We start from the raw sequence: 26,555 nt of genomic DNA, 5'->3' as shown, positions 1-26,555 counted from the left end.
GAAAACTGGGACCACAGAGACTGTTGCAGCTTAGGGGTTTATTAGGGATGTTCTGTCCATCCCCTCTGGAATGTCTCCTTGTTGGTGCCAAAGGAGCACTGCACAAGTAAGTCATGCATTTTGGTCTGGAGCACTGAGGGTGGGTACTTAAAGATGCTGAAACTATACCTCCTTGGAAGACAGGGAGATACTGCTTAGAGCCAATTACACAGGAATAATTTTTGGACACCAAGTAATTGTTGAAAAGATCTACATCACTTCAGCAGTGGACAAAAAACTTTGACAAGTGTTCTCATTTTATCAAAATTATAAGAATGCCCATAAAACTGCTAACATTGCTCCCACCTTATGGAGCTGTATCTTCTTTTCAGTATTTCATTAGTTTAAAAATTTGTATAAGTGGTAGACATTAAGTAAAAGACAGCGTACATGTAATAGCAAAGATTCAAGTTTCCTAAAAGAGCTCTTGCTTTTGCTTTTTTTTTCTCCTCTAAATCTCGGACTGTTGTATCAAGAATTATGTCTGGTTTATATTGGAAATATAAAGGGGTGTGGATAAGAAACTGTTCCTGTTCTGTACTGCCTTCATCCCCTTCAATGCTCTTCACCCTCCTTTCCCTAAGTTTTTTCTTAACTACTCAGTTCAGCACTTACCCCACTCATCTCAAAAGAGAAAGCATCTCCATGGATAGATCTTCCATTCAGAGTAACAGCTTGAGGTCTCAGTTTCAGGCCAAGAATTGTAATTTTGTTGTACTTCAGTGTGTCAGCTCCTCGGTAGCCATTTTTCAGTATTTCTGTCTTCAGGTTTCCCTGGAAAAAGACACAGAGAACACTTTAGGACCATGACAACGCTTTAGTGGTGACTTACTGCACACTGTTACAAGACCTCATCCTTGTCAATTAACGTACAGAATGCCTTCCAATGTAGACATTGAGGTCTAAGATTGTAAAGGAAGAAACAACAGTTGTATTAATTTGCACATAAGAAAGATTTCATGTATGATTATAAATAAGAAAGTAAGCATTCATTTGGAATCTTCTGGACACGTTTTTCTTCTTGTAATCAATGTAAATTTTGTTCTTGTACCCATTACAGAGTACAGTGGCATATGCAAAGCCAAAATCCAGATACAGAGATTCAATTAGTGACCTTAAGGCAGATTTAATTAACATCCAAAACATACTGCTTTAAAATATTAGCATCTTCCACAAACATCAGTTGCTAGATATTTTGCCCCTATTTTATATACCGTATCTCCTGCTAGAAATCTCTGTTATATAAGTCTCAGCTTTAAGGAGACTGAAAGAACACTGTATGTCCAGAGAGCTTTGTTTGTTGTACTTCTTATTTACTAGACATCCCATATTTAGGGGTGTACCAAGAGGACATACAAAGTCATTAAACTAATTCATTTGGATCACCAGTGACAGTAATTTCCCATACATGCAATGAAGAGGAATCATCACATTTGTTATGTGATCAAAGTTGTTAAGGAAATAAAGATGAATTACACTGCTCAGGAAATTATGGATTGCTATGCAATCATGACTTTTTAAAAATATGCCAAGGAGAAACCCATGATGGAATCTTTTGCATAAATTAGCCTGTGTTATTCCAGTGGTGCCTGGTAGGAGGGGAGCAGAGGGATCACAGTATTTGTAACTTAGGCCTGTGCTTAGATTGCTTATTTCAGGCATCCACACTAAAAGTAAGTGCACACTGATTTAAACTGCCTAAACAAGGAATGCTGGCTATTTTTCAGCAAATGGGGAGAGGCCTCTAAAAGCCTGTGGACAATTTGTTAGAATACTTATATGTGCTGTCTTCTTCCCACTGGCAGAGCTCCAGCACAGAGGAAAGGTTCAGTATAGAGAGACCACCTCCCTACAGTGGTTTATTGCTGTCTCAGGTGTGGCTGAGCAGGAGAGCTAGGACAGACCCAGTAAACACAGTGTGATGTTGAACTCAGTGATCGCAACTCTATTAACAAGGCTGCCCTCAAGCTCTGAGGCCCTGAGATATGACTCTTCAATAGACACTGTTCTCTCTGACCAAGGTCTAGAACTGGAGGTCTTGGAGAGACAGGGAGGTGATGGTGCAGGGGAATGAGTGATCCTCTCCTCCCCAAGCATCTAGTGGTTAAAGCAATTTCCCAGAAAGGTCCTGAGTTCTCAGCTGAGGGAGGAAACTTATGGATATCACTCAAAGCCCCATAAATGGAAAGCCAAATGAAGTCCTGGATATGAGGCCAGACGCCAAGACCTCTGTACTCTGAGCAGTAGGGTCATGATTTTTCTTTCCTACTGTCTAGCTCTGGTGGGCTTCATATAAGAGGGCACTTTGGCTTAGGTCACTTAGTCACTATGCATGTCAAAAGGGAGATGTCAAGTGACCTAAAATGCCAACCACAGGGAGACAGCACCAGAGAGCAGAAGTTTGAATCATTCCCTGAGAATTAGGTGCCTGTGCTAGCCTTGAATTCTTTATACTTCTGGGTTGTTTAAATGAAAATATAAATTAGAGGGTGTAATCCTGTAGGTGTTACTTGTACAACACTCTGTGCTGGGTTCAGAATAAATGTTGTAGTGTTAGACCTTATCAGCAAATCTCTCAGGGAACAAAACTCACGTGTTCTCTTAAAACTAGGTGTGATTAAATTATTCATCCACATTTTTCTAAGAATATAGAAATGTGCAACAAATACCAAGACTTTCATATATTTTTCATACTTCTACAATTTGCTATTTGAGATGGACTGTTTTCTTTATAAACACATAATAAAAAATCGACATTAAAGATTATTGGAATGCAGATAGGGAATTCAGTCATGGATTTACAGGCAGAAGTCAAATATGAGCAATGAGAAATGGAAGTGCCAGAGAATCAACAATCTAATTTGCACAGTTCAGAATTTAATATAAAACTGGATATTGTTTTTCTGTAGCCTTCCTGCAATACAGACTAACAGAAAACCAAAGTGATTTTTCTTCCTTTTGCTGTTGAAATATCCTTTTTTTTTTGAAGAAAAGGATTTTTTTTCCTCAGTAAATCAAGAGGAAAATAAGTTAAAAATTGAATTTAAAGTCTACACATGTGGTATTAGTTCCAGGAAAATGTCTCATAAATATACCAGGCTACATAATAAAACCCATTGGCTTGCCCTGGCTTGCTCTTGCTTCTGGAAGACAAACCTTCTAAGAGCAGTATCACAATAGGGTTAACAAGATTTTATTCTTTTGAATATTTTTCTGTAGACTACTTTGGGGCTTTTAGGAATACATGTCATGAAAACCATAGAATCATTTAGATGGAAAATACCTTTAAGGTTATCAAGTCCAACTATTAACCCAGCACTGCCAAATTCACCACTAAATCATATCCTTAAGGGGAAATCTACACATCTCTTAAATCCAACTCCAGGAATGGTGGCTCCACCACATCCTTGAGCAGCCTGTTCCAGGGCTTGATAACCCTCTCAATGAAGAAATTTTTCCTAATATCCAATCTAAACCTCCCCTAATGCAACTTGAGGCCTCTGGTCCTATCATTTGTTACCTGGGAGAAGAAACCAACACCCATCTCTCTACAACCTCCTTTCAGGTAGTTGTAGAAAGCAATAAGGTCTCCCCTGAGCCATCTTTTATCCAGGCCAAGCATTCCCAGCTCCCTCAGCTGCTCCTCATAAGCCCTGTGCTCCAGACCCTTCACCAGCTCCACTGCCCTTCTCTAGACACAGGATTCGAGGTGTGGCCTCACCAGTGCTGAGTACAGGAGAACCATCCTGTGCCCTACTGATACACACCAGGATGCCACTGGCCTCCTTGGCCACCTGGGCAAATTACTGGCTCATGCTCAGACAGCCAGGGACAAACCAGGCCATAGTCTACATACAATATTCTACTTCTTACCAAATGCTAGAATTGCAGATGAAATATGATCTGTATGGATTATTGAAGTAGTTTAAGGGTTTTTTACAATAACTCCCACAACTTACTATCATATACCTAATGAGCTTATGGTAGATTTATTTCATAGTATTTTTCTGACTTGAAGCCTGGACTGTTGGGTTTTTCTATCGGGCTTTCTCAAGACATGTCTATGCAGAAGTGAGCGCTGTGTGAAAGGCATCAGTGCACTGACCCTGAGCAAATCTATTCCCGTGCTGCACGGAGCATCTGATCAGCACGCTGGGTTGCCAGTAACATGCTGAGCCACTCCACAGGAGACCAACCGTGGGAGCTGTCTCTGTGCTGTCAGGCAAGAAAACGCAAGCTAAAGAATTGAGACTACGTAATTCTCTGCGCTACAAAACAAAAATTTCAAGTGATCAGATTTAAAAAGTTGCTGGGATATCCTGAATAGAGGAATGTAGCCCTTTCCCACCCATCAGACTGAAAGTGTTCAACATGAGGAAGGCAAGGAAAAGGTTCCTCATACCCAGAAGCTGCAACTAAGGAAAAAAAAAAAAAAAAGCTGAAAAAGTGGATTTTCAGATTCGCATCACAGCAGGGACATTAATGATGTGTCTCACTGTGATACTCAGTGAAGCAAACACAAAACTGCAGCATCCTAGTTGGACTATTTTGTATCTAGCTGTAAATGAAAGCATTAGGTAGTTTACCAGGTTTAAAGGCTGAGTTAGAAGAAAAAAAAGCTTTTGAGAGAAAAGTTAGACATCAGCACCTTACAATGGCTACACTAAAACACAGCTACTTACTTTGCTGAATGTATATTTAGCCAAGAAGTAGTTCTCATTTTCAATGGTATCTGTTAAAACACAAAGCAAGGAGGATTAGTATCAAAACATCTAGTAAAATCCATAAGCAGTTCACATTAATGGTATCAAGTGGTTAAAGTCAGACTAAGATGATTTGTGGGCTATTTAATCTCTTTCTCTAGTCTTCACTTGATCTCAGGGAAACACAGCATGAGAGACTTCCCTCTCTAGCAGACCAGCTGTTCCCAGTGTCACGCCTTGCTCATATCAAAATGCTGACTTCAAGAGCAATCTGCTTTTCACCTTTGTAATGTTCAACCTGGGGTCAGTTCTCCAGCTATTTCTGGCAGGAGCCAGTGCCGTTATACTGCTGAGAAGGCAGCCTGAGGAGAGCCTTGTATACACACACTGCTTCACACCAGAGCACCAAGCTTACCAATGGAATCACCATCATCCCAGAAAAGAGACCCAGAAGCTTCTCCTTGTTCATCCAGGGCAATTATGAGACCAAATGGGTTCAGACGGCTGTTGACAAACACATTGAGAAGTGTCAGTACAAACCCGTAGGCTCTGTCCCTTCCAAGTACTTTAACAAAATCTTCTGAACACAATTAACTCCCATTTTAAGTTTACAACAAAGGCCATGACAGAAGAATGATACTTGTTCACCAACAGGACTCCTGAAGTGATTACAAAAACTTAGTCTTGCCTTGTCCCACTGACATGTAAAATTCCCACCTTTTGAGTGCTCATGTGGACAAGTTTCCCCTTCTTTTGTGGACTTGATATATGACAACTGGGCAGTCTAGGAGACAACTGGTCCCCAGTGCTACCTTAGTGCAGCATGGATTGGTTGCTGCACAGTGCTGTTCCCTCCCTTTCCTACTTAGATTAGCTTCTGAGCATGGTTCAGACTTGAGATCAGTATATTATCCATTGGCATGGGGAAATAATTTTCCTCAAAAGAGATTTGCTTTTTTCCACTTTGTTTATGGCATTCAACAAATTCACCCAAGGAGAAGAGTTCTGCATTTTCCCTTGCATACATTTACTCTGAATGACTGACAGCAGGTCAGTGTGGAAGTAAGAGGTGCAAAAGCTTTTCTGAGCATAACCACAGAGCCAGGAGTAGGCTTCAGCTGTGCAAATGGGTCATCTCTGGGGTGATTTCTCCTAATGAAATGGGGCGAACAGTGGTATGAAAATACTGTACTTATCATCTGGGAAAGCAGCTGGGAGCTGCAGATAGTTTCTCTTCTGTACTTTCTTTTAATTGCTTTTTTGACTGTCTGTGGGTCTGACCCACACTGTGGTTGTTTGGTGATGATCACAGATGAGTTTACCTCCTTGTGGTGGTTGTGGCTGGTGCCTGTTGTGGCAGAATGTACCCTCCACGGATGAACAGAGGGATCTTGCTCAGTGGGGCAGACACAGTAGCATAGTTCTTCTTCCAGGCACTTGGCACTTTAACACCCTACCACAAAAATTAAGGCAGTTAAAAAGAAGGCAATCCAGCCTCTATATATATACCTCAGAAAAAGAGAACAAGAGGTACATTTTCATCTCAATCACATCAGTGAAGAAACATATTAAAATGTGGATTTCAGGAGTATTATTCCAGTTTCTTTTTTAACATGAAAGAGGATCTAGCCCTTGCAGTTATGCATATGCATGAGATAGAAGTATCATGAATGAAAGACAGCAAATGGTCTTTAAAAATGGTATCATTATTCCATATGCCGTAGAATAAAAACCCCTCATCAAGAGACTGAGCGAGAAGAAAATGAAACTTTTTCTTCTTTTTTTTATACATATGTAGTCTGTCACACTTCAGTTTAAGGTAAGTGATTCATAATCATTTGGCAATGTAAACTGTGGATTTTCTTCTCTTCTAAGGACAATTCTTCCCCTTTCAAAAAGTAATTACAGCATTCAGTGCGTGAAATTTGTGTGTGTGTCGACAACCTGCATCATCCCTTCCTTTTTATGGTTTAATGCCTCAAAGGCAGGTGTAGGCAAGACTAATGTACAGAGTAAATAACAGGAAGGCTTTGCTCTTGCCCTCTGTAAATGATAATTATAATTCATGGCAAGTACCCAACCTTGGTTTTGGATAAGCACCAAGTGTACGGCAAGTATGTGCCAAATGCTGGGAGATGAGCAATGCTAATGCTGATAGGCAGGGCAAGGGACACTGGGGCTGCTGTCTCTGTGCCCAGCCCAGCAAAAGGCCTCAGAGGGAACCACAACAAGGAGAGTTGAATTAAATGCTCAACTTTGCAGCGTCACAGTCTTATGAAAATAGAAAAAGGAAAGGGTTGGATGAACATCCGTCTGAGGACACCAGCCAAATGCTGAAAATGACCAAACGCCTTTAAAAATAAGTCTGCATTTCCTCTGAGAGCATTTCTGTACTGCCTGCTCCTCTGCCAGGGTCTCTCAGGGTAGATAACAACAGCCTGATGATCCTGGGCTCACAGCATTTAGCATCAGCCTAAGGGCTCCTGTTGAAGCCAATGCTGGCCTTAGCCTGCAGATTACAGCGGAGTGTAGTTAGGTTGAAACTGAGCACTTTTGGAAGTGCAGTCCTGGGGATGGTGTTCAAAAGGTCAAGGCTCGTAGTCCCTGAAAGTAGAAGATACTGGAATGCAGATTGTCCTGCATCTCTTGGAAGCATCTTCCAGAGGGGAACCTCACCTTGCTTACAAAATATGCCTTCTGTCAAAAGTGATGCATGTGCAAAAGTGCATGCACAGAAGGGTTTGTGCCGTGTTCTCAGGAGTGTGGTTTGGGTTTCTGCCTCTGTTTCTGTGCAAGAAAGTGCATCAGTACAAGAATTAAAATGGGGGGGAGGGATGGGAGGGGGTGGCGGGGAGGAGGGGAGAAAGAAATCTTGGCACTTCCATGCATTTCTAGGCTGCTCTTGGAAATTCAGTTCTATGTGTCTTAGACCTTTACAGACCAAAATAGAAAATAAAATGTTACTGAAAGCTATGTAATTTACTCTCCCAGCTAGCCTGGTGAAGACTTTGTGTTCTCTAGTTTTCTTAAACACAGATACTGAGGTAAAAACACTGGTGAACATTGCTAAAAGTTATTTTGCTGGAATTGTACCATTTTAAATTATTTTTAAAAATGTAAGAAAATTAATCTTAAAAATACATACGGTATAGTAGTCAAACCATTCTGCATCAGGGAAGTATACATCCACCGATCTTGCTCCCTGTAATTGTTATAAAGAGATTAAAAGATTAAAGTCTTTTTTCTTTTTCCATTTCTGATATTACATTAGCTTTATTGTATTTGTGCATGGAGAGATGTATGCCGAGTATTCTAATAGCGTCAAATCTTGGATATTAAGGCTGAGTTATTGTCATAGTAGTGGACTAGTGCTGGCTAATCTATAACACCAAACAGACAAGCTTATGCTATTTAGGGGGTTTTACTGCCATTCCATGGGATGAGTCAGTGTTTCATGATTATTTCATTCTAGTACATAGCTCTGTGTCTTGCAAATGTAACTGGCCTAGATGCACTCTAACATCTGGGCAAGCCCAGTGAGGTCTAGGGCAGCCTTTGCAAGACAGGACTTCACATGTGAAGTGGGAGGACACCAGTGGTCAGTGGTCAGTGCCTCTTGCACCTTCCTATTGCAGAAACAGGCAGACAGTAAGGTCTAGCAAGGAGGATAAATGGATATTTCTCTTCTTGTAAACCATTTAAAGTTTCAGATAAGTAATAATAAATAATAAATGTGCTGCTAATTGCACAATTGCTGTACTTTGTTTTGCAGCATGTGTTGTATCATATCGCTGCAGGGATGAAATCATGCCAAAGGCACTTTGAATCAATATCTCCAGGAACAGTTGGAATCAAAACATTTTTGTCAAAAGTTGCTTATTCTCACAAACAGATTAATTTTGATTCTCAACGTAGGTGTCTGACTCTTTGCCGGATTATGATTTAGCCCCAAGGATTACTCAAGGGAGCATGTGAAGTAAGAAAAGGTGGAGAAGAGTCAAGGCAAAGTTATCATTTTATATTTTAAGTATTTATATATATGAAAATCCCTATAAAGTCAAAATGCCTCCCTCTCCATCTTTTCTCTGCATTATTATGACAACCCTGGGTATTCTGATCTGCAGAAAAATGTGTAACCACCATCTGAATCATGATGATTTCAAGGCCAGGTTGGATGGGCCATTGAGCAACCTGATCTAGTGGGAGGTGTCCCTTCCCGTGGCAGGGGGTTGAGACTAAATGATCTTTAAGGTCCCTTCCAACCATTCTATGACTCGATGATTCCATGAGCCTTACCTTTCCGACTCCCTAAATAACAAAGCAGTGTGTAAGGCAGTTCCCCATTTTAATTTTCATGGATGTCTCACTTGCTCTCACCCTCAGACTCAAGGAATGAAGGGCAAACCATCCCTGACCCATCTTCTCCACAGAAGCAGATGCCATGCTGCAGTTTGATGCAGTCACTGCTGGCCTGCAATGCCACAGTGAAGGGCTTACAGCTCACCCTGACTCTGCCCTGCTATCTGGCAGCCTAGCTGCCACCTCTCATACTGCAAGACCCAACAATGTGTTGCCTTCAGAGTTCTGCTTCTCTCATCAGACCACAGGCACCTGGCCCTCCTTTTGTGCTGCAGTCCTCCAAAAAAACGTTAGGATCTCCCTTTATAGGTCCCCTATCATTTTATATGTCCTTATAATGTTCCCTTTCATTCGCTTCTTCCCTGGCTTGCCACTCACTCTTCATGGGAAGGTTTCTCTCACAACCTTCATCACGTTGCTGGTCTGAGACCCTGCAAAATCTTGTTACTCATCAGCTATTAGAAACCTGTGGGAGTCTGAAGATAAAGGACTGACAAATGAAGTGCCTTAGTGGAGTCAGAATGGTTTTAGATCCAGGAATAAGAATTTCATTTTAAATTCAGAGAGTCAAAAGCGTTGGTTAAGAAAGGTGACTAAAGGTGGCTGGTTTATATGTTTGATCATCAGTAACATCTAGAAATATAGCAGATATTCTGGCAGCATGCTGATTGCTAACAGTGCTAGGATGCAAATACTTAGATGTGCTCAGACACACCTTTCCTTTGCTGTCAGCAATCAGCAGTGGGCAAGGAGAGAAATCCACCCTTGCCAAGCAACGTGAGCCTTGACCGCAGCACTGTGCCCAGCACAGCAGAGGAAAATGCTGCTTTCTAAAACCTGTCCTGTTAGCAGCTAACATTATCATTACCATTTCTGTAATGACTGCCTTTGCCTGTGATGCTGGGAAACTCCTACCACAGCCCTTGAGGTGATGCAGTTTCAAAACACTGTGGGTGAGCAGTAATATGGAAACCAGTTTGCTTGAATATCTGTGTGTTTCTTCCTAGCTCAACAATTACTGCTCTGTGTGTGTCCTTGGAGGCTGCTGCCAGCACAATAACAGGAGCACGTGAGGGGCAGAATCCAGCCTCTTTACATCTGTTCGTCACTTGGAGTAGCACGGAAAGGCTGTGCCCTCACTTTCATCCTCCCACTTCAAGTACTGGGAAGCTCTGTTCTGTCTGTGCTGCTCAGAAATGTGTTCTATAAGCTTTGACAGTGGAGGGAAGAAAGGAATAGATATGAGCAAACATGCTCTGAATGTCACCCAATGCCCTAAGCGCAGTTCATTTCTTTTATTCCAGTATGATGGCATTTTTTAATTACAGTACTTGCCTCGTCAAGAACAGGAGCAATCATAAAGGCAGGTCCCCAAAGGAAGGCAGTATCTATTCCATGAGTCTGCTGATCAGAGGTAAACCTGTGTTGAAAGTGAAATACACAATATTAATTCACATTTTGATAGAACTTGCCGAATATTTGGATATTACTCACTGTGACAAGAATTCTGCTTCTTCAAGATATCCTTCAACACTGCCAAATATTTTTGCTGATTGAGGGAATGCCAAAAGCTGGGCAGAGATTCAGAACTTACAGTAGCACCTATCATCCAAGAGCAGACCAGAACCCTCACAAAATTATATAGCTGATTTCTTTTCAGAGCAGCAATAGTGGGTAAACAACGAACTTAATTTCTGTCCAGTGAGCTGAGCCTTCACTGCAGGAGCCAATGAGCAGGACAGGGGCCAGGACCAGGAGAATGAACACAGACAAAAACCATTGTGCTCTGTGATCTAAAGCATTTGTGAAAACCCTTGGATTTGGCTTCCCACACCTTTCACAGATTTACATTTGAAATCTTTTGCAAGACAAACACAAAGCAACATTTATACATAGTGTTCTTTTTAGCTGCCTCTCTAGAATGGATGAGAAACCTATGGAATTCAGTCCATTTTATTCTAAGCATTAAGATTGTTTTGGATCTTGGTCATGTCCTCCAGAGTGCTCAGAGTCCTGTTCACCTGGCATCATCTGCCTTCTCTTGGGAAAAGATCACTATTCCACCATACATCAGCTAATGAAAATATTGAATAGCACCTGCCAAAGAGGAGAGATAGGAGAGATCCCCCCCCACGTCAGGAACCTCCACTCATCTGGCATAAAATCCTTGAGAATTTAAAAGGGTTTTCAATCATTTCTAAGTCCATCCCTGAGGAAATTAATAATAGATTCTAGTTATCTTATAAGAATATCTCAGGAAGTGTGTCTCAAATCCTTTTAAAATCAAGTTACCTTGTACCTCCTGACTTCTGCCTCTCCTCTGCCCCCTTTCCCATTCAACAGCCCTGCTGCCTTGTCAGAGATGGCAGTTGGTCTGGTTTTCATTCATTTTTGACAAATTCACACTGGCTATTGCATATGTACATATTATTCTCTAAGGACATATAAATTCTTTGTTTAAAATTGTATTTACTGTGTCTGTTACACTGACTTTGCAGCTGCCCCCATCTAAAGCCAGATTTCTGTCGTAAGCTGGCCAGAGCACAGTCGCTCAGTGTCGGTGCCCTGCTCTGACACCCTGCCTGCTCAGGGCACAGGCACACACTGCACTCAGCCCAGACTTACAGAAATTTCCCTAAAATGAGCAAAGATAACTCAGCAATAAAAAGACACCTATTGAGTGTTCAGATTTCTAAAATATTTCAAGCTTAGGGGAGTACATGGAACTTAGGAAAAATTGTTCTTGAAGGCATGCCTTGGGCTCTGTCTGAAAGACACCTCAGCTTATTCAGAGGTTCTTTTTCTGTCCAGAACAGTCTTTTGGACACCTCCATCTCGGTCGTTACTGCATTTTGACACAATACTTTGTAAATATTTAAAGCAGATTATGGCTTTTGATTAATTACCTTGTTGTAAAGATTTTGAAATATAAAACATTAGTTTTTGTTGTCATCTCAATAGCTTCTCTGTATTTTCAATTTCACTGTAATAAAATTGTAATACTAATTCAATATGCTTTGTTGTGGGAGATTTCAGGACAAAAAGCTGATCAAGAAATTATGACAAAAGAGAACTTGATCGTATTTGTGTATGGAAAAAAGTGTCTCAGCATCTAACAGCACTATTTTCTCTTGCAATTACAGCAACCACAAGCAGAAATTCACAAACAAATGAATTCTCCTATTTTGAAAAGATAAGCCATTAAACTATGTCTCTTTCCCTTCCACTAATGGATTACACCTTGTGGTCTTTTTGGACAGCTGAGATGCTGATGCCTCTGTTTTACTGTCTGAAAGCCTCAGAGGCACCTAATATGCTTATAAGAATCTACTGGGATGTTGTTCTTGTTTGTTATTTGAAACAAGTCCCTGAACGTTTGGAATGGAATGAAAAATCTGAAATGACCACGTGAAACAGCTATTGCTTGGAGTCTCTCTGCCCAGGCACATTTGTTTTCATGGTGAGGGTTATGAACTCATAAGAGCTCCACCTGAAAAACTACTGCAGGAGGTTTTTTAGCTCTCCTTTGTATTTTTTACAAGTAAGAGAAAGGTTTGTTGTAAACTTCCATCATCCATACACTGAAATTTCTCTTTGAGCTCTCTCTTTCTCAAAGCCCCACACTTCTCCTCCTGTAGCATCTGGGTCACTTTCTCTACTTGAGTAGACTCACTACTAAAACAATTAATATTAATTAGAAATAGGAAGAAATACTCATTAAGTAATAATAGTAACCAGACTTAACCAATAATAGTAAGAAACACTTTTAAGCCCTTTTAGGATCTAGCTATGGCAACATTAGGAAGTGATGGGACTACTAAGGTGCCACTGGAATGGGAACTGGGGAGTAAAACAGTCTGTTTTGGTCTCCTGATGCCTACACTTACTCACATGCATTTTAGAGGTTTTATTTCCTAGTAATCCCACTCTGGTCCCACTGACTGAACTACCATCAGTGGCTGGAGTGCACCTCTTGGATCAGTTTCTTTCAATATAAGCCTCCACTAGTGCATCTGAGACCGCTCTACAATTCAAACCAAACAAATTTGGAAATCCCCTAATGTAGATGTGGCCCAAAGAGAGTACAGGTATGCTGGTAATGGTCAGAAAGGCAGCTTTAATGACACCAAAATAATTCTGTATTAGCAGAGATTAGCTAATAATAATGCCAAAAGTAACTTGGGCATTTCCAGTATTAACAGAAATCTCATTAAGCAAAAAACAGAGCTAAAATAAATAACATATAGCCCCTTACAAGGTATGAGTACCTGTAAAATTCTCTATAATGTTACCTAGTAAAATAACACTGCAGAGCAGAAAGGGAAAGGATATTGCTTTTAAAATTTATCAGTTAACCATTATGCTGAGTGAGCATATCCTTTCCATGGTTGAATGGTCTGCACTTTAGTGTAATCTCAGTTTAATTTGCAAAAGATGCCTTACCCTTTAACCAGAATGTTTTTAACCTAAGGGGAAAAAGAACATTAAACAGTCCACAGCGTAGCCTGCACCAATGAAACTAAATTGTGCCGGAGCTTTGGGCAGTAGCCTTTCATATGTATTTTTTGCACTCCTTTTGCTCAAGTCTTTGCATAAAGCATTCTGAAGTAGAGAATTTACCAAAAGGAGGTAAAAAAATCTAATTAAAAGATGAGGAAAGGGAAACTAAACCTCAGTTGGATTCCTGCTTCTTCCAAACAGAAAAAATGAGTTGTTCCAAAAATCTGAGTCTAATTTTCTGAGAGGGTTTTCAGTCTGTATTTATTAATCTCAGTTTTGCACCTGCTTCTACACTCAGACATCTCTATCTCTGTTTTCTCTGTGCAATTTGTGGACACAGATGTGGGTTTCACAGATAGCTTGCAGATGCAAGTGCTAAATTGGAAAAAAACAAATGCTGTGGATGATTGGACTCTCTGTATGAGGCCTTTTGGCATTCTGGACCAGAATACAGATTTCATCTATTTCATTCAAACACAGAAAATACAGGTGTGTGATTCCTATATTTGAAATAAAAAAGAACTACATATTTGCCTAACACTAGAAGTTTTCAGAATTCTTTCTTAGATTATCTTTTTTCCCCCCCACTGGATTCAAATATAGGTTATATTTTAATGGAAAATCATTGCTTATATTGAGAGTTACCTTTGTGCATATAGTTTGATTAATTATTCAACTGCTCTTAAGAGAGAGCATGCAATAATAATAATAATACTGTCATGATTCTCATACAGATGTCAACTATTACATACATACATACATGTAAAAGCTCAACAAATTATGTGAAAAAATCACGGTAAAAAAGAGAGACTCCAAACTCACTCGTGCATCAGTGACCGCACCACTGTGTTTCCGTGCACGTGAGACTCGTAGAACAAGGTGTACAAGTACGGCAGCAGGGAGTATCTGATCCGAAGGGTAGCACGAGATATCCTGGCAAACTCATCTCCGAACACCGCTGGGTCTTGCTCCTGTTAAGTAAAAGCTTTGATTGGTACTGAGCATTGAAAGTATGGTCTGAAAATACAAGAGAGAACCTGTGTGCAACATGAGGAGAGCTGTGGCTGACATGAGGCTACCAAAGCGAGTGTTCAAATAAGAAAAAGCACTGTTTTGCAAATTGGAAGACGTATTAAGGACAACATCCATTATTACCAAACTAATGCTTGTATAAAATTTTTCAACTTGAAAAACTCCAGTGAGTTCAAAGAGATCAGGCCTCACCACAGTGTATGTGAGCCCTCTGCAACCACGCTGAACCTTGTGGCTGGGAGGGGAGCTGGGGTTTCATGTCTGTGCTCAGGAACAGACACCCTGTCTCTAGAAATTAGTTTATCCTGAAGTTACAAGCCCTCTGGGACAATGAAGGTGAAACACAGAAAAAAGAGAAGACTGATAATCTGCAAATCAAAGTCAAAAGCCTAATTATGTTGGCCATGCACATAAAAGAAAATCTATTTTAAAAAGTAAACTCATGGCCTTGCTGAAGCCACCAGGAGTGATCACACTGTGTGCAGTGGGGAAAACATTTCATCCCTTTGAAGAAACTTGATTTCTCCTCCATTTTAGGATAACAGGACACCCACACATCGGCTGTGCCCCTCACCTCCTCCCTGCCAGCGATGCTGTCCAGCGAGAGAGGGCATGCACTGGGTCCCACCATCAAGAGGGCAGGTTTAAGCAGTCTGTCTATATTCATTGACTGGTTTTGATCTTACTCCAAGGCAGCCTTGACTCTCCCCTGGGATGGGATGCAGAGTGTGCAGCCCAGGGCAGTGATGATACAGGAAATAGTTACACCTCCTTTAACTCCTCCGGTCCAACCTTCTCCAGTGCTAAACAGCCAGCTAATGAATCACATGGCTCCCTTCCTCCTTCACAAAATTTTTCCATAGCACTCAGTTTTCTCATTAAAATTGAAGACTATATGATGAATTCCAAGGATAATGAAACATAAATGGAATAGAAGTAAAAAAGCTTTTTATATTATCTAGTGCTTTTCAGACAAGAAAAGTATTAATTAAACTTTTTGAAATCCCCAGTGAATTAGGCAAAGGGGATATTTTAGATTTTATTTTAACAATAATTTTATGTTAATTAAACTCAATATTTAAGTAAAATTTCACCATTATTATGTTTGCATCAGATTTAGTCACTAATAATACTCCCTGCTGGCTCTCAGCTCCAGAGCATCTATCTGTTATTTCAAAAATTGCACCATATTTTTACCAGTGTTCTGATGCTGTACAAATATTGCCTAATTTCACAAAAGCAGTTGGACTTCCTAGGTGATGCTCAGTGAACCAAAATACCTGTTTATTTCTTTCAGTGAACACAATGCTTTAAGTGGATCTAAGTAATCCAGTAAAACCAAATGTATCTCTGAATTGCAGCTCCCATCATATAGACCCTTTGCTCTCTTCCTGTTTATTAAATTGTACATATGTGATTGATACTCACCCAGGACCCCCTTTGCATGCTCAAGGGGCCGAGCAACCATATAAATATATATAGGTACCTCTAACTTTAGTGAAGAGGTAAATAGAAAATATTTATCAGCAGTTAACACCCCCCAGACATTTGTTCTCCTACAAAGAAATACCTCAGCATATCTCAGGGATCTGCAGGCTAATTCCTGACCCTCTTATTGGTAGTACTATAGCTTATTATTCCTCCATTTGCCCAATTGCTGAATATCCATCATACTTTCATGCAGAGACAAAGGTCTGTCTGGGGTTGTAAATGTTGCAAAATTTTGATGATGCAACTTGAAAGAAACTGAAGGTTAGCAAATAAACAGTTCCAGCATTGCACAGATCAGTTTACAGAAGGAAAAAAACTCCAAACATTTATTGAACCAGCAGAACCATTTCATCATGGCTGCAGATAAACACAGCATACCTACAACGGCTGTAAGACCTTCAAACTTCATAGCTAGAAACAACCTGACCTTCTTTCTGTCTGCCACAAGTCTTTAAAGGACTTTATGATGTTGAAGCCAGGGCATGGGTCTGGATTGAGACTGCACTACTTTTTCATCCATCTCATACGCTCGTTGGCCTTTTTGGTCTTGGTTGCTTACCTTGGCTGATAATGCTGTCACTATTGGTGCCTCTCCTTGGAATTCTCACATGTTTGTAACCTGCTTTTAAACAGCAAGGACAATGTATAATAATCTCTCTCCCCTTCCTGCAATACTTAATATAATTACAGAAGTACTGCAACAAAAATTGAAGCAGTCGAGGGAGTAGGCAGATATGCTGGCACTCATTGGCTTTTAAATAAAACCTGGGCTTCAGTAGGTGGAAGATGGAGCAGATGAATGTTACCAACAGCATGAGATCAGCATTTCTATATTATTTTTACATTATGAATGGGAAAAATTTACACTTCCCTGTGTAATTCCCCCTCTCAGTGCAGCACTCCTTTTCACCCACTGTTCCAGTTTACCCAAGAATGGCAGGTTAATTTCTGAGAAAGTAATACAAATCACTGTCAACATAACTGTAATCATAAGACTACAGCTTTATGTAATGTCATTTACTTACACTGTTTCCCTCTGCATTGTGATTTCTGGAAAATGGGTAGAAAGAGCCAAGCTGCATCCAGCGCAGGCAGAGTTCGTAGGTAGTGTTGTAGTTAAACCCACAGATATCAGCACCAATCTAAAGAAAAATAAAATCATGTTTATGACTGTGACTGAGGCCCAAAAATGCAAAACTACAGAAATACACTAGAAAAAATAATTTATGGAAAGTAAAACCTATTTCTAAGTACTTGATGGAAGTGTTCCATAACAATAACAATATTTCTGTGACTGAGATTGTATTGGCTCCTAGAGCACTAAGATCACTGTGGAAGATCTAACAATATTTCAATAACTCTACAGATTCTCCATCCCAGCTTGCAAAACCAGAAATGTATGAAGAGACTTCAAACACAGAATATGATAACAACATAATACAAAGGGATCGCTTTTGGATGGCATGTAGTGACTCAGCCTGAATCTTGCAGAGCTCTTTCTGTTTCCCTTCAGCAGCCAAGACTGATGACATTTAGCCCTTTCTAATCTGCAGCTCCTGACACTCTGGAGGCCGTTACCACTGGCCACCTTGAGCGGTTTGTTTCAGAAAACTTTGAGTTATTTGAAGTGATATCGTGTACGAGCCAGCAACTGCCTGAAGGACACCAGACTTACATAGGGAATGCCAAAGAGGTTGAATTCCAGGATTCCAATGATTGACCGGCGCAGGTCCTTCCACTGAGAGAAATTGTCACCCAGCCAGTGACCGCCGTGCTTCCCACTGCCAACGAATGTAGACCGACTCAGGACAAATGCTCGCTTTCCAGTTGCCTGCTGGACAGCGCTGCAAAGAAATGCAACAAGATCATCAAAAATAAGAATGGCAACCAAAAAAATCATATGATCCACCTCTGAGCATTCAGGCACAATTTTATCCCAAGAGATGTTATTCAAAAACTAATTATTACTGTGATCCCAAGTCAAATGAAAATGTGGCTGCAACATGCAAATAAAGGCAAGTTTTATTCAGTGGCCAAAGTAAAAAAACTAATGTCTATCTGGTTCACAAAACAATTTGTCCCAGGTATTTTTAGTCTTCCTAAATAATAATGTGTTTAATTTATTCTCAGCAGTGTCTCAAACTGAAAAATTGAAATATAATTTCCTTTCTGTGTTAGTACATTTTAGTGTCCTGTGGGTTCCTAAAAAACAGTACAATATGTATTTTTCTCAGTATAGGATTTATTTAGAGATTTTTATAGCCAAATAAATTTTTAATATTCTGGAATTAAAAGTAAAAAAACAAACAAAAAAAACCCAAACCAAAACAAAAAAAATCAAAATTATATCTAAACTTCTTACAAAAATGAATAATCAATATAAAAAACAAAGATGTAATCATTCAAAATGTCACCCCCATCCTCTGCTTTCCTGTTGTGATTTGATATATGAGGTTTCATTACAGAATTAGCGGTGCAATTAATTTTTCCTTGCTTTTTGAAAATGATTTTACTTCATCACCAGAAAATCAGGAAGTGCAAGATGCCTTATTAACAGATTTATTACAAAATTCGTAAACATAGGGTCATCTCTGTATGTAACTACATACTGCAATATTATATATTGCAGCAACTCATTCAACTCTGCTTTAATAAAATTTGAGCAACAAAATTTAGACTCCCTGGGAAATCTCCTAGCATGAAATATTAATCATATTGTTCACCATCCACCTCCCTCTCCCTTTTCTTAATGAGATTTGTTCAAGAGCTCTTTCATCCGTAATTGTAATGGTCCAGTATTTGCTATTGGCTCTGTAATGGCAGGGAGACTTCAAAGTGCCTCAACACTTGTTTCTGAAGCAAAAAAAAACCAAACAGCTTTCATGGAAGACTACACATAGTAACCTTAGGGGCCATATGCAGCAAGAGGTGCAATTCTTGAACCTCACTGGACCTGCTGGTTCTGGTTTGCAGGTGCTCTGCTGGGCCCAACAACTGCACAAGACTCCAGGTGCTTTGTACAAATGGCATTTTAGAACCATTTCATGGATGTCTTGAGTAAGAGTGCTCTTCCTCTGGCTGTTTTTAGCTCCATTTGCAAATACAGGTGCTAATGAGGACAATACTAGATCAACTCAACTATGATCCAGAGCTGCATGAACAATTTGAGACAAGTAATTTATTGAATAATTTCAGTCTTTCATGAACCATTGCTGAACATGTCCTAATGTTGTCAAATGTATTTGCTGATTTAAATTATTTACAGAATATCATGTGCAAATAACTCTTGGCATTAAGATATGCACAAACCAATTGCTGCTAGTTTATGTATTCAAATTCAAATCATTTGACACGGGGCAGATGACACATTTCCTATTCTCTGTCTGCCTTAGAATAATTCTTAGAATTGGTTTTTTTATACGATTATGAAGTTGTCATTCATTTTCAGCGAATATCCTGCAATTGATGCTGGTTGCTAAATATTTCTGTCAGTAATTTAATTTAGTATATTATTTGTGAAGAGCGAATGCAGAAAGAGTATAAAACCAGCCTTGAAAAGAAATGTGTTTGAGAAGACCAAATGAATATTTATGAAAAATACTTCACCAAAGTTTCCTGGCTTTGCAGCAAATCCAACCTCTGCATACGCTTTCAATGGTATTCTCCAGCCTGGAAGGACTCTCTACATTTGAACAAAATATGTTTCTTTTGTAAGGAGCCCTGAAAGCAAGTGCTGCAGGAAAGAGGAAGGTTCACAGCCACAGGGGAGGCTGTGAGGAGCTGTGCAGCAGCAACTGTCCCAATGGCACTAGTTTGGAATAGTGCAGCTGGGATAGTGTGTGCACTGAAGGGGCTGGGGCAGGTGTGTCTGCCCATGGAGATTTTCCTGCTGAATTTACGGGTTTTGTCTCAGGCAATAGCCTTTGCTGGCACAGAGACTGAATAAAGCTGAAAAAACAGCTCAAGAAAATAGGAAGCCTGAAGGCCATATTCACAGTGCTACCGAGACAGTGCGTGGTTATGTGAACTCCAGCGTGCAGAGAGCAAATCCTGGTGGAGAGACCAGTGATGGGAGGAGCTCTTCTGACACTGGGGCATAGGGGCCCAAAAATGATGCTAAGAGGTCCAGGGTTTGCAGGCTTTCTGCTCCTTCTCTCAAAAGCTGAACTGTGCTTCAGCCAAGCCCACAGGAGCTGGCAAACCTCTTCTGGCTTTTACCCGCTGCTTCCTTTCCCCTGGGCTTGGCATATAAAATACAAATGCATCAACACCATAATTAGGCTCACTTAGCCATGTCCTCTGGATGCTATCACAATCCAACTGCTGAAAATGAGTGCTAAATGCTGAAATTGGCCAGCACATGGACCCCTGCTTTGCACTTCCATTGTGGTATTAAATTTCCCCGTGTTTTAGCTCAATCCCTGCTGGAAAAGGCATGATTTGCCCATTTGATTTAATCTAACAAGTAGCTTTCCACTGTCATTCCAGCTTCACAGCAACAGTCTGCGTGTGCAAGCTGGGTTTGAGTGCTTCCCAGCTGCAAAATGAGTTTTACAGTAGCTGACAGCAACTGTGCTGCAATGCAGCTCTGCCCTCCTGAACTAACTGAACCCCAAGCCAAACTGCAAAACACCGCCTGCCAGGAACCAGAGGCAGCCCCAGAAGCAGTTGGGAGAGCTGAACGGTTCAGATTCCTCACTGACAGTGACAGAAACTCCTCTGCCACAACAACGAAGGGACAGAAAAATTCCCCTGGCATCACATAAGGCTGCCTCTGCTGCAGCTGCTCATGAGATGCTCTAATAGAGGATGGGAACATCTTGCTGTAGATACACTAAAGCAGCAGCTGAAAAGTTAGGCCCTACACATATATCCTGATTTAGCTAAGAAAAGTAAAATTGGAAAATATTCTGTTCCTTCTTCCAAGATTTTCTCTTCTTTAAAGTTCTTACAAAATGACGAACAGTAAAATGAAGCAATGTTTCATATTAGATACCGTTACAGATTTCCCAGGTAACATCAGCGGTTTCTAAAATGTATTTCAATCACGTGAATCTGATTAGAAATACTTAGAAAACTCACTTGAAAGTTGGTTCTGTCTGTGACCAGCCAAAGAGAGAGTGTGTGTTATAATGCTCTCCGAGGTAAGTCCTGGAGTCAGGACACAATGTCTTTTGCGCCAGAGAACGATCCGAAATGCCTGAGAATGATACAAAACACTGTAAAATCACATACATCATAATTCAAATCTCTTCACATTCCTACACATTTAGGGCTGAAAACATGAAGGGATTTGGGAAGAGGAAAAGTTCAAGTGCTTAACCTGCACTGATCTGAGGTTAGCATGTAGCCGTGAATAGCTGATGCAGACAGGCACACGTGTCCTCAGAGGGGATGAGAGGACTGATAATTCCTTTCAAGTTCTGTGTCCAATAATTCAAAACATCTGTACAGGTATCATGTGTTTAGTAAGCAATAGTCAGAAGGAAAAATTCTGCACTGCTGAATTAAGAATACACCTACATATTATTTTACACAGTGACAAATCTTAATAGCAAAAAAGAACGAAACAACACAAAACAAAACAACACAAGCAAACAAACAAAATCACCCAACACCAAACAGAAATTCAGATGTCCAGGGAACCTGTATGGTTGTGTGAAATCCTAAAACTTCAGTGTCCATATCACTCAGCCGCAGATGCAGGTAGGCAGCACAGTTCTGCCCTATCCCGGCAAAATTCACACCTAAGCTCAGCTCTGGCCCCTCCCTTGCCCTGAGGCACTCAGAACTGCAAGGCAGCAAGCCTGGTGGCACTGCCGCAAGAGCAGGGAGTGTCGGAGCTGTGCAGGGGAGGAAAAAGCATGAGGTGCAGCAGTCTGCAGGCTGCTGGTTGCTGTGGCCCGATAGGCTGCACAGGAGAGAACCAGGACAGATGACAGCAGGTACATTCACATGTGGATGGATTATCCAGTTACTCTGTCTATCAGCAGGAGACAGGCAGTAGAGGTTGCAGGAACTTTTTGCCTTCAGTAATAGTCAGGAGTAAGCCTGATGTCATTGGCACAGCTGCAGCTGATTCAAAGGTAAGCAAAATGAGGCATAAATTGGCTGCACAGATGCTGCCTGGTCTTTGATCCCATATTAAGGAGACGCTTGCAAAGCCCATTTGGTACAAAAAACATTTTATCCTCTGCAGGTTACTACCATGAAAATGCCACATGAAGCTCAGCAGGAATCAGGCAGGTCAGGTGTTTGGTTTATACAATGTATTTACTTTCAGAGATGGAATTGAAAATGTTATAAAATTTTGTCAAAATAAAAAAGAGGGTAGATGCTCAAATATTCTTCTTTTGCATCCTTAATTAGGTGCATGCACCATTGTAAACATTTCTCCATGAACAAGCAATTTCCCTGCTTAATTGCACCTCCTGTATGTTTGCAGTTCATTACCACAGTGTGCATTTCTCTGTACCTGAAACCACCTCTAGCCTCTCTGCTCTGCTGTGCCACCACAGCTAGAATCCTTGTGTTTGGATCTTTAGACAAGAGACTCCAGTGTGGCTGATCTCCATCAGACATAACTTAATTTATAGGCAATTTTGAAGTAACTTTGACTGATATGTCTTTGAAGAGGACACTAAGGTTCTGAGGAAAGTCACACAATGTCCCAGTGCCACTTGATTATTAGCCCCATAAAATTAAGGTGGGATGGAAAAGAAAATGCTGCCACATGGATCATAGTTTCATTCTTCATTCCTGTTCTGAGTATTTTGTATTCTTCCTCAGTAATACTGATTATTTTACAACTGCATATTAATCTTCAGTATAAAGTGTTTTATAGAAAATTGATTTGAAGGACATCTGTTTTTAGAAGTTCAAACCATGGTTATGTGTAATCATGGTTATAAAATTTAGATTAGGAGGTTGAAGGCTACACTGACAAAAAGCCAGAGGCAGGGACTTGCACAGATGAAATCACCTAGACAATGGTGAGCCCCCAAAACTCTGCTAGCCCCAGGAGGATCCTAATGTCTTGTTGGACTAAGCCACTTAGGTCTCATCTCATACCTACACCAGTTGAGGGCTTGAAGAGCTAAGAGCATGGACAGAGTTGGAATTAAGTGAAATATAAAAGAAAGCTCTTAAACACTGGTTCAAAACCAAGGGATAAAAAGGGATAAAAACACAGGATAAAGGGGTCTCTGATATTTTGGCCATTTTCCCCGAAGTCTCACATCTTTTTCACAGCTCTGAAGGCTGACAAAAAATGAAGGTAACTTAAAGCAAAGATGGGAATCAGTTCCTCAGCTTTGGTCAAGACCCACAGGGCCAGTATGCAGTGGTTTCCACACAGAGAGAGCAAACATCAAAACCGTAATTAAAAGCTCTGCTTCTGCTTTCAAAATTTTACAATCTCTTTATAGTATTTTTTCATGCTTTTGTTATGTTTATGTTTCTCTTATATTCAAAGTAAAAAGAATTGAGATTTAATAAAGAAAATTAAGAATCTCAGAATATGCAGAGTTGGAAGGAACCCACAAGGATCATCAAGTCCGACTTTCAGCCCTGTACAGGAGCATCCCCGAGAGTCACACCACGTGCCTGAGAATATCATCCAAACACTTGACCTCTGTCAGGCTTGGTGCTGTGACCACTTCCCTGGGGAGCCTGTTCCAGCACTCAACCATGACAGTACAAAAGCCTGAAGGGAAAAAGGGAACATTTCCAATATTTCACTGTCAATAACTCATTTATGTATCAACTTCCTGCTGCATATTAACATTGCTCAGGCAGCTGGGCTTTCCTGGGGAAATGTTGGCTGGATTAACTGCCAGGACCACTGGCACTAATTGTAAGTACTCATGGCTTCCTGGGGAAGAATGAGCATATCATTAACTCAGCTACTGGAACAGGTTTTCCCATTCCTATAAGTCTCCCATAGGCTTGGACATATTTAAACATATTTTAGCCCATTTCTAGTAACACAGTGAAAATTTCTTTCCTAAGAGAAAGGAAATGTATTGAATCAGAGAGATCCTCTCTTCGTTGTCATGGTTTGTGAAGAAGGCAGAGACTGCCCATCTTTGAGATTAGCAGTAGTGATGGTAAAGCGGAAGGGTTACTCCTTCCGTAAATCTGTGGCTGAGTTACAGTATGTAGGTGTCTTGCCCTTCTTTTTTTTTGATGCTGACCAGTTGCTCAGAGAATGGCAGGAAAGGTTATTTTTCTAGTCCTTGTTACAAGGCAGACCCAGGGACAGACAAAAGTGGTTGATTTTTGATACTCCATCAAAGCTGAGCCACTGGAGTCTTGAACAGATGTGGAACTGAACACATGGAACAGGCAGGGAGAGATGGAAAATGAGAGGATGGATTTTAAATAACAACAAAAACCCAAACCAAAACAAAAAAAAACCAAACCACACACACACACACAAAACCAAACCAAACAAACAAAAAACCCACCAAAAAAAAAAAAACAAACCACAAAAACAACAAAACAAAAACAAACAAACAAAACACACACACACACACACAAAAAAAACCACCAAGGAAATTTTACTTACTAGGAACGTAAGGAGGATTATTGATTTCATTATCAGCACATCCAGGATACTGGCCTCTTAAGAAATTGGACGGTTCATTCATATCCTTTAATAACAAGAGTAAGACACATGTTAAAAGCCTCATTTTCTTTTTTTTAAAGAAGGGAGGGCAGATATAATGAGACATACAATCCAGATCCCATCATAGTCAAGGACATCCTTAAACTCCAGACACAGCTGGGTCCACCACTCCACTGTCCTGGGATTGGTGTAGTCAGGAAACACGGAGTCGCCGGGAGGCCAGGCCTAGGGGTCACAGGTGTAAATCCTGGTTATTTTCTCATTTCTGTTGCAGAGCTGCTTTATCATTTTGAAGCAGCACTAGACCAAATGCATCAGAAAATTAAAAAGCCCACCTCTCCAACAGCAGGAGTTACACCATCAGAGTTGTTCACCCAGACTCCCATTTCCTGGCCAAGATCATAAGGTTTGTAAGTGCCTGGTTCCTCATCCTTGGTTATGAAAGGGTCCTGAAAACAGCAATTACACTTTCATTATTGAAATCCCAGAGGTAACAATTACTCTTCTATGTGTACATTTTAGAAATATTTGGATTATATTCTTAGTGCAGATTGCAAAAATACTGGAAGAAAACAGGATTAAATTTAATAAGAGTTGAGAGTACACACTGATTTAGAAGAAGTCATTAAAGATATGAGTATTTCTTATATAAGGCAAAACCAATGTAAAATTTTTAAATACCCTCATGTTTATTTTTAATGAGACGTTCTATGTTCAAATTAGTTTATGGAGGCACTAGATTTTACACCCCCACACCAAGGTCTCTGCTATGTGGTGGGGTCCTATGCTGGGCATTCCCACACCTGGACACCTCTGGGTTTCCTCCAAGGTAATCCTTATTCCAGCTGCCTCAGCAGCAACAGCTCAGTGCTGGAATAACTAAAACTTTTCAACACATCCAACCTCAAAAGGACCCCCTTAGCTCTCCATTCAGAACCAATGTTGGACAAGGCTGTTCTATGCCAGTCTGATGCATGTGGGGCCTTACACCTCTGTTCTCTGCATTCACATGTGGGGCATTACGCCTCTGTTCTCCCCAGGCATCACAACCACAGCATTTTAGACTCCATAGCTCATCCTTGCTGCCCCTCTCACTGCTTGGGGTGATCACCACCTCCTATTGCTGTCAGTGGCATTGACACCAAAACTTCTCCGCCTCAGGATGGCCATCAGTAGCCACAAAGCTCATCCAAAGGGAGCCCTGTTGGCTCCTGGGGATGAGGGAGGCCCACCATGCTGGTTAAGTAATAAAGTTATGAATACTTTGAGGTGCCAGTGAATGAAGAGATACTATTCAACTCTGCTCAGCAGTCAGCTGCAGCTAAAAGGAGATAAGTGCACTTTGCAATATGTCCCTAATTGGGAGCAGCTAACTCCTTTTTGTAATTTAGAAGAGATGAAGATTGCAGCCATTTTAGAAGAAGGGAATTCTTTACTTTTTTCTTAGAAAATTTATTCCCTCAGGTTCTGCTTCAAGCAAAACCTTTCAGTTATGAAACACCATAGAGAAAAACACCACTGAAACAATTCTTCCATTCACCTATAGCTTGTGCAATAATTTAAGTGAACTTTAATTGAGATGTGATAGAAGTCTAACTAATGAACTTCTTAGAAAACAAAAAATATCAGATCCCAAATGGTAAGCATCTTTAAAGGCATGTTTTAAAGCTCATTTAAATATCTGAATTAATTGCCTGATTTACTTATAAGCCCTCTGATAGCTATAGCTCTGGTGAGGGAATTATATTCTTCCATGCCTCAAAAACAAAAGCTACAGCTAAATCCCTACTTAAAGTGTACAA

At 40.5% G+C, this 26,555-nt stretch overlaps 1 protein-coding gene across 1 annotated transcript in view; it reads right to left on the bottom strand.

Moving 5' to 3' along the window:
* LOC126644459 (sucrase-isomaltase, intestinal-like) overlaps window positions 1-26,555 on the bottom strand; it is a 57,756-nt gene that overhangs the window by 2,262 nt on the left and 28,939 nt on the right. The window contains exons 10-22 of the mRNA XM_050323833.1: window positions 25,089-25,202; window positions 24,862-24,978; window positions 24,694-24,778; window positions 21,207-21,324; window positions 17,800-17,968; window positions 17,150-17,266; window positions 14,424-14,572; window positions 10,433-10,521; window positions 7,888-7,940; window positions 6,065-6,195; window positions 5,158-5,246; window positions 4,722-4,771; window positions 655-813 (exon numbers count right to left, since the gene is read on the bottom strand). Of these exons, the coding sequence (XP_050179790.1) occupies window positions 655-813; window positions 4,722-4,771; window positions 5,158-5,246; window positions 6,065-6,195; window positions 7,888-7,940; window positions 10,433-10,521; window positions 14,424-14,572; window positions 17,150-17,266; window positions 17,800-17,968; window positions 21,207-21,324; window positions 24,694-24,778; window positions 24,862-24,978; window positions 25,089-25,202 (1,440 nt within the window). The remainder of the gene's footprint in view (window positions 1-654; window positions 814-4,721; window positions 4,772-5,157; window positions 5,247-6,064; window positions 6,196-7,887; window positions 7,941-10,432; window positions 10,522-14,423; window positions 14,573-17,149; window positions 17,267-17,799; window positions 17,969-21,206; window positions 21,325-24,693; window positions 24,779-24,861; window positions 24,979-25,088; window positions 25,203-26,555) is intronic.

The sequence above is a fragment of the Myiozetetes cayanensis genome, unplaced genomic scaffold (assembly GCF_022539395.1).
Source record: "Myiozetetes cayanensis isolate MyiCay16 unplaced genomic scaffold, myiCay2020 scf3, whole genome shotgun sequence".
NCBI classification, from domain to species: Eukaryota; Metazoa; Chordata; class Aves; order Passeriformes; family Tyrannidae; genus Myiozetetes; species Myiozetetes cayanensis.
Note: the sequence above shows the minus strand (reverse complement) of the source record. Positions and strands in the feature narration are given on the sequence as shown.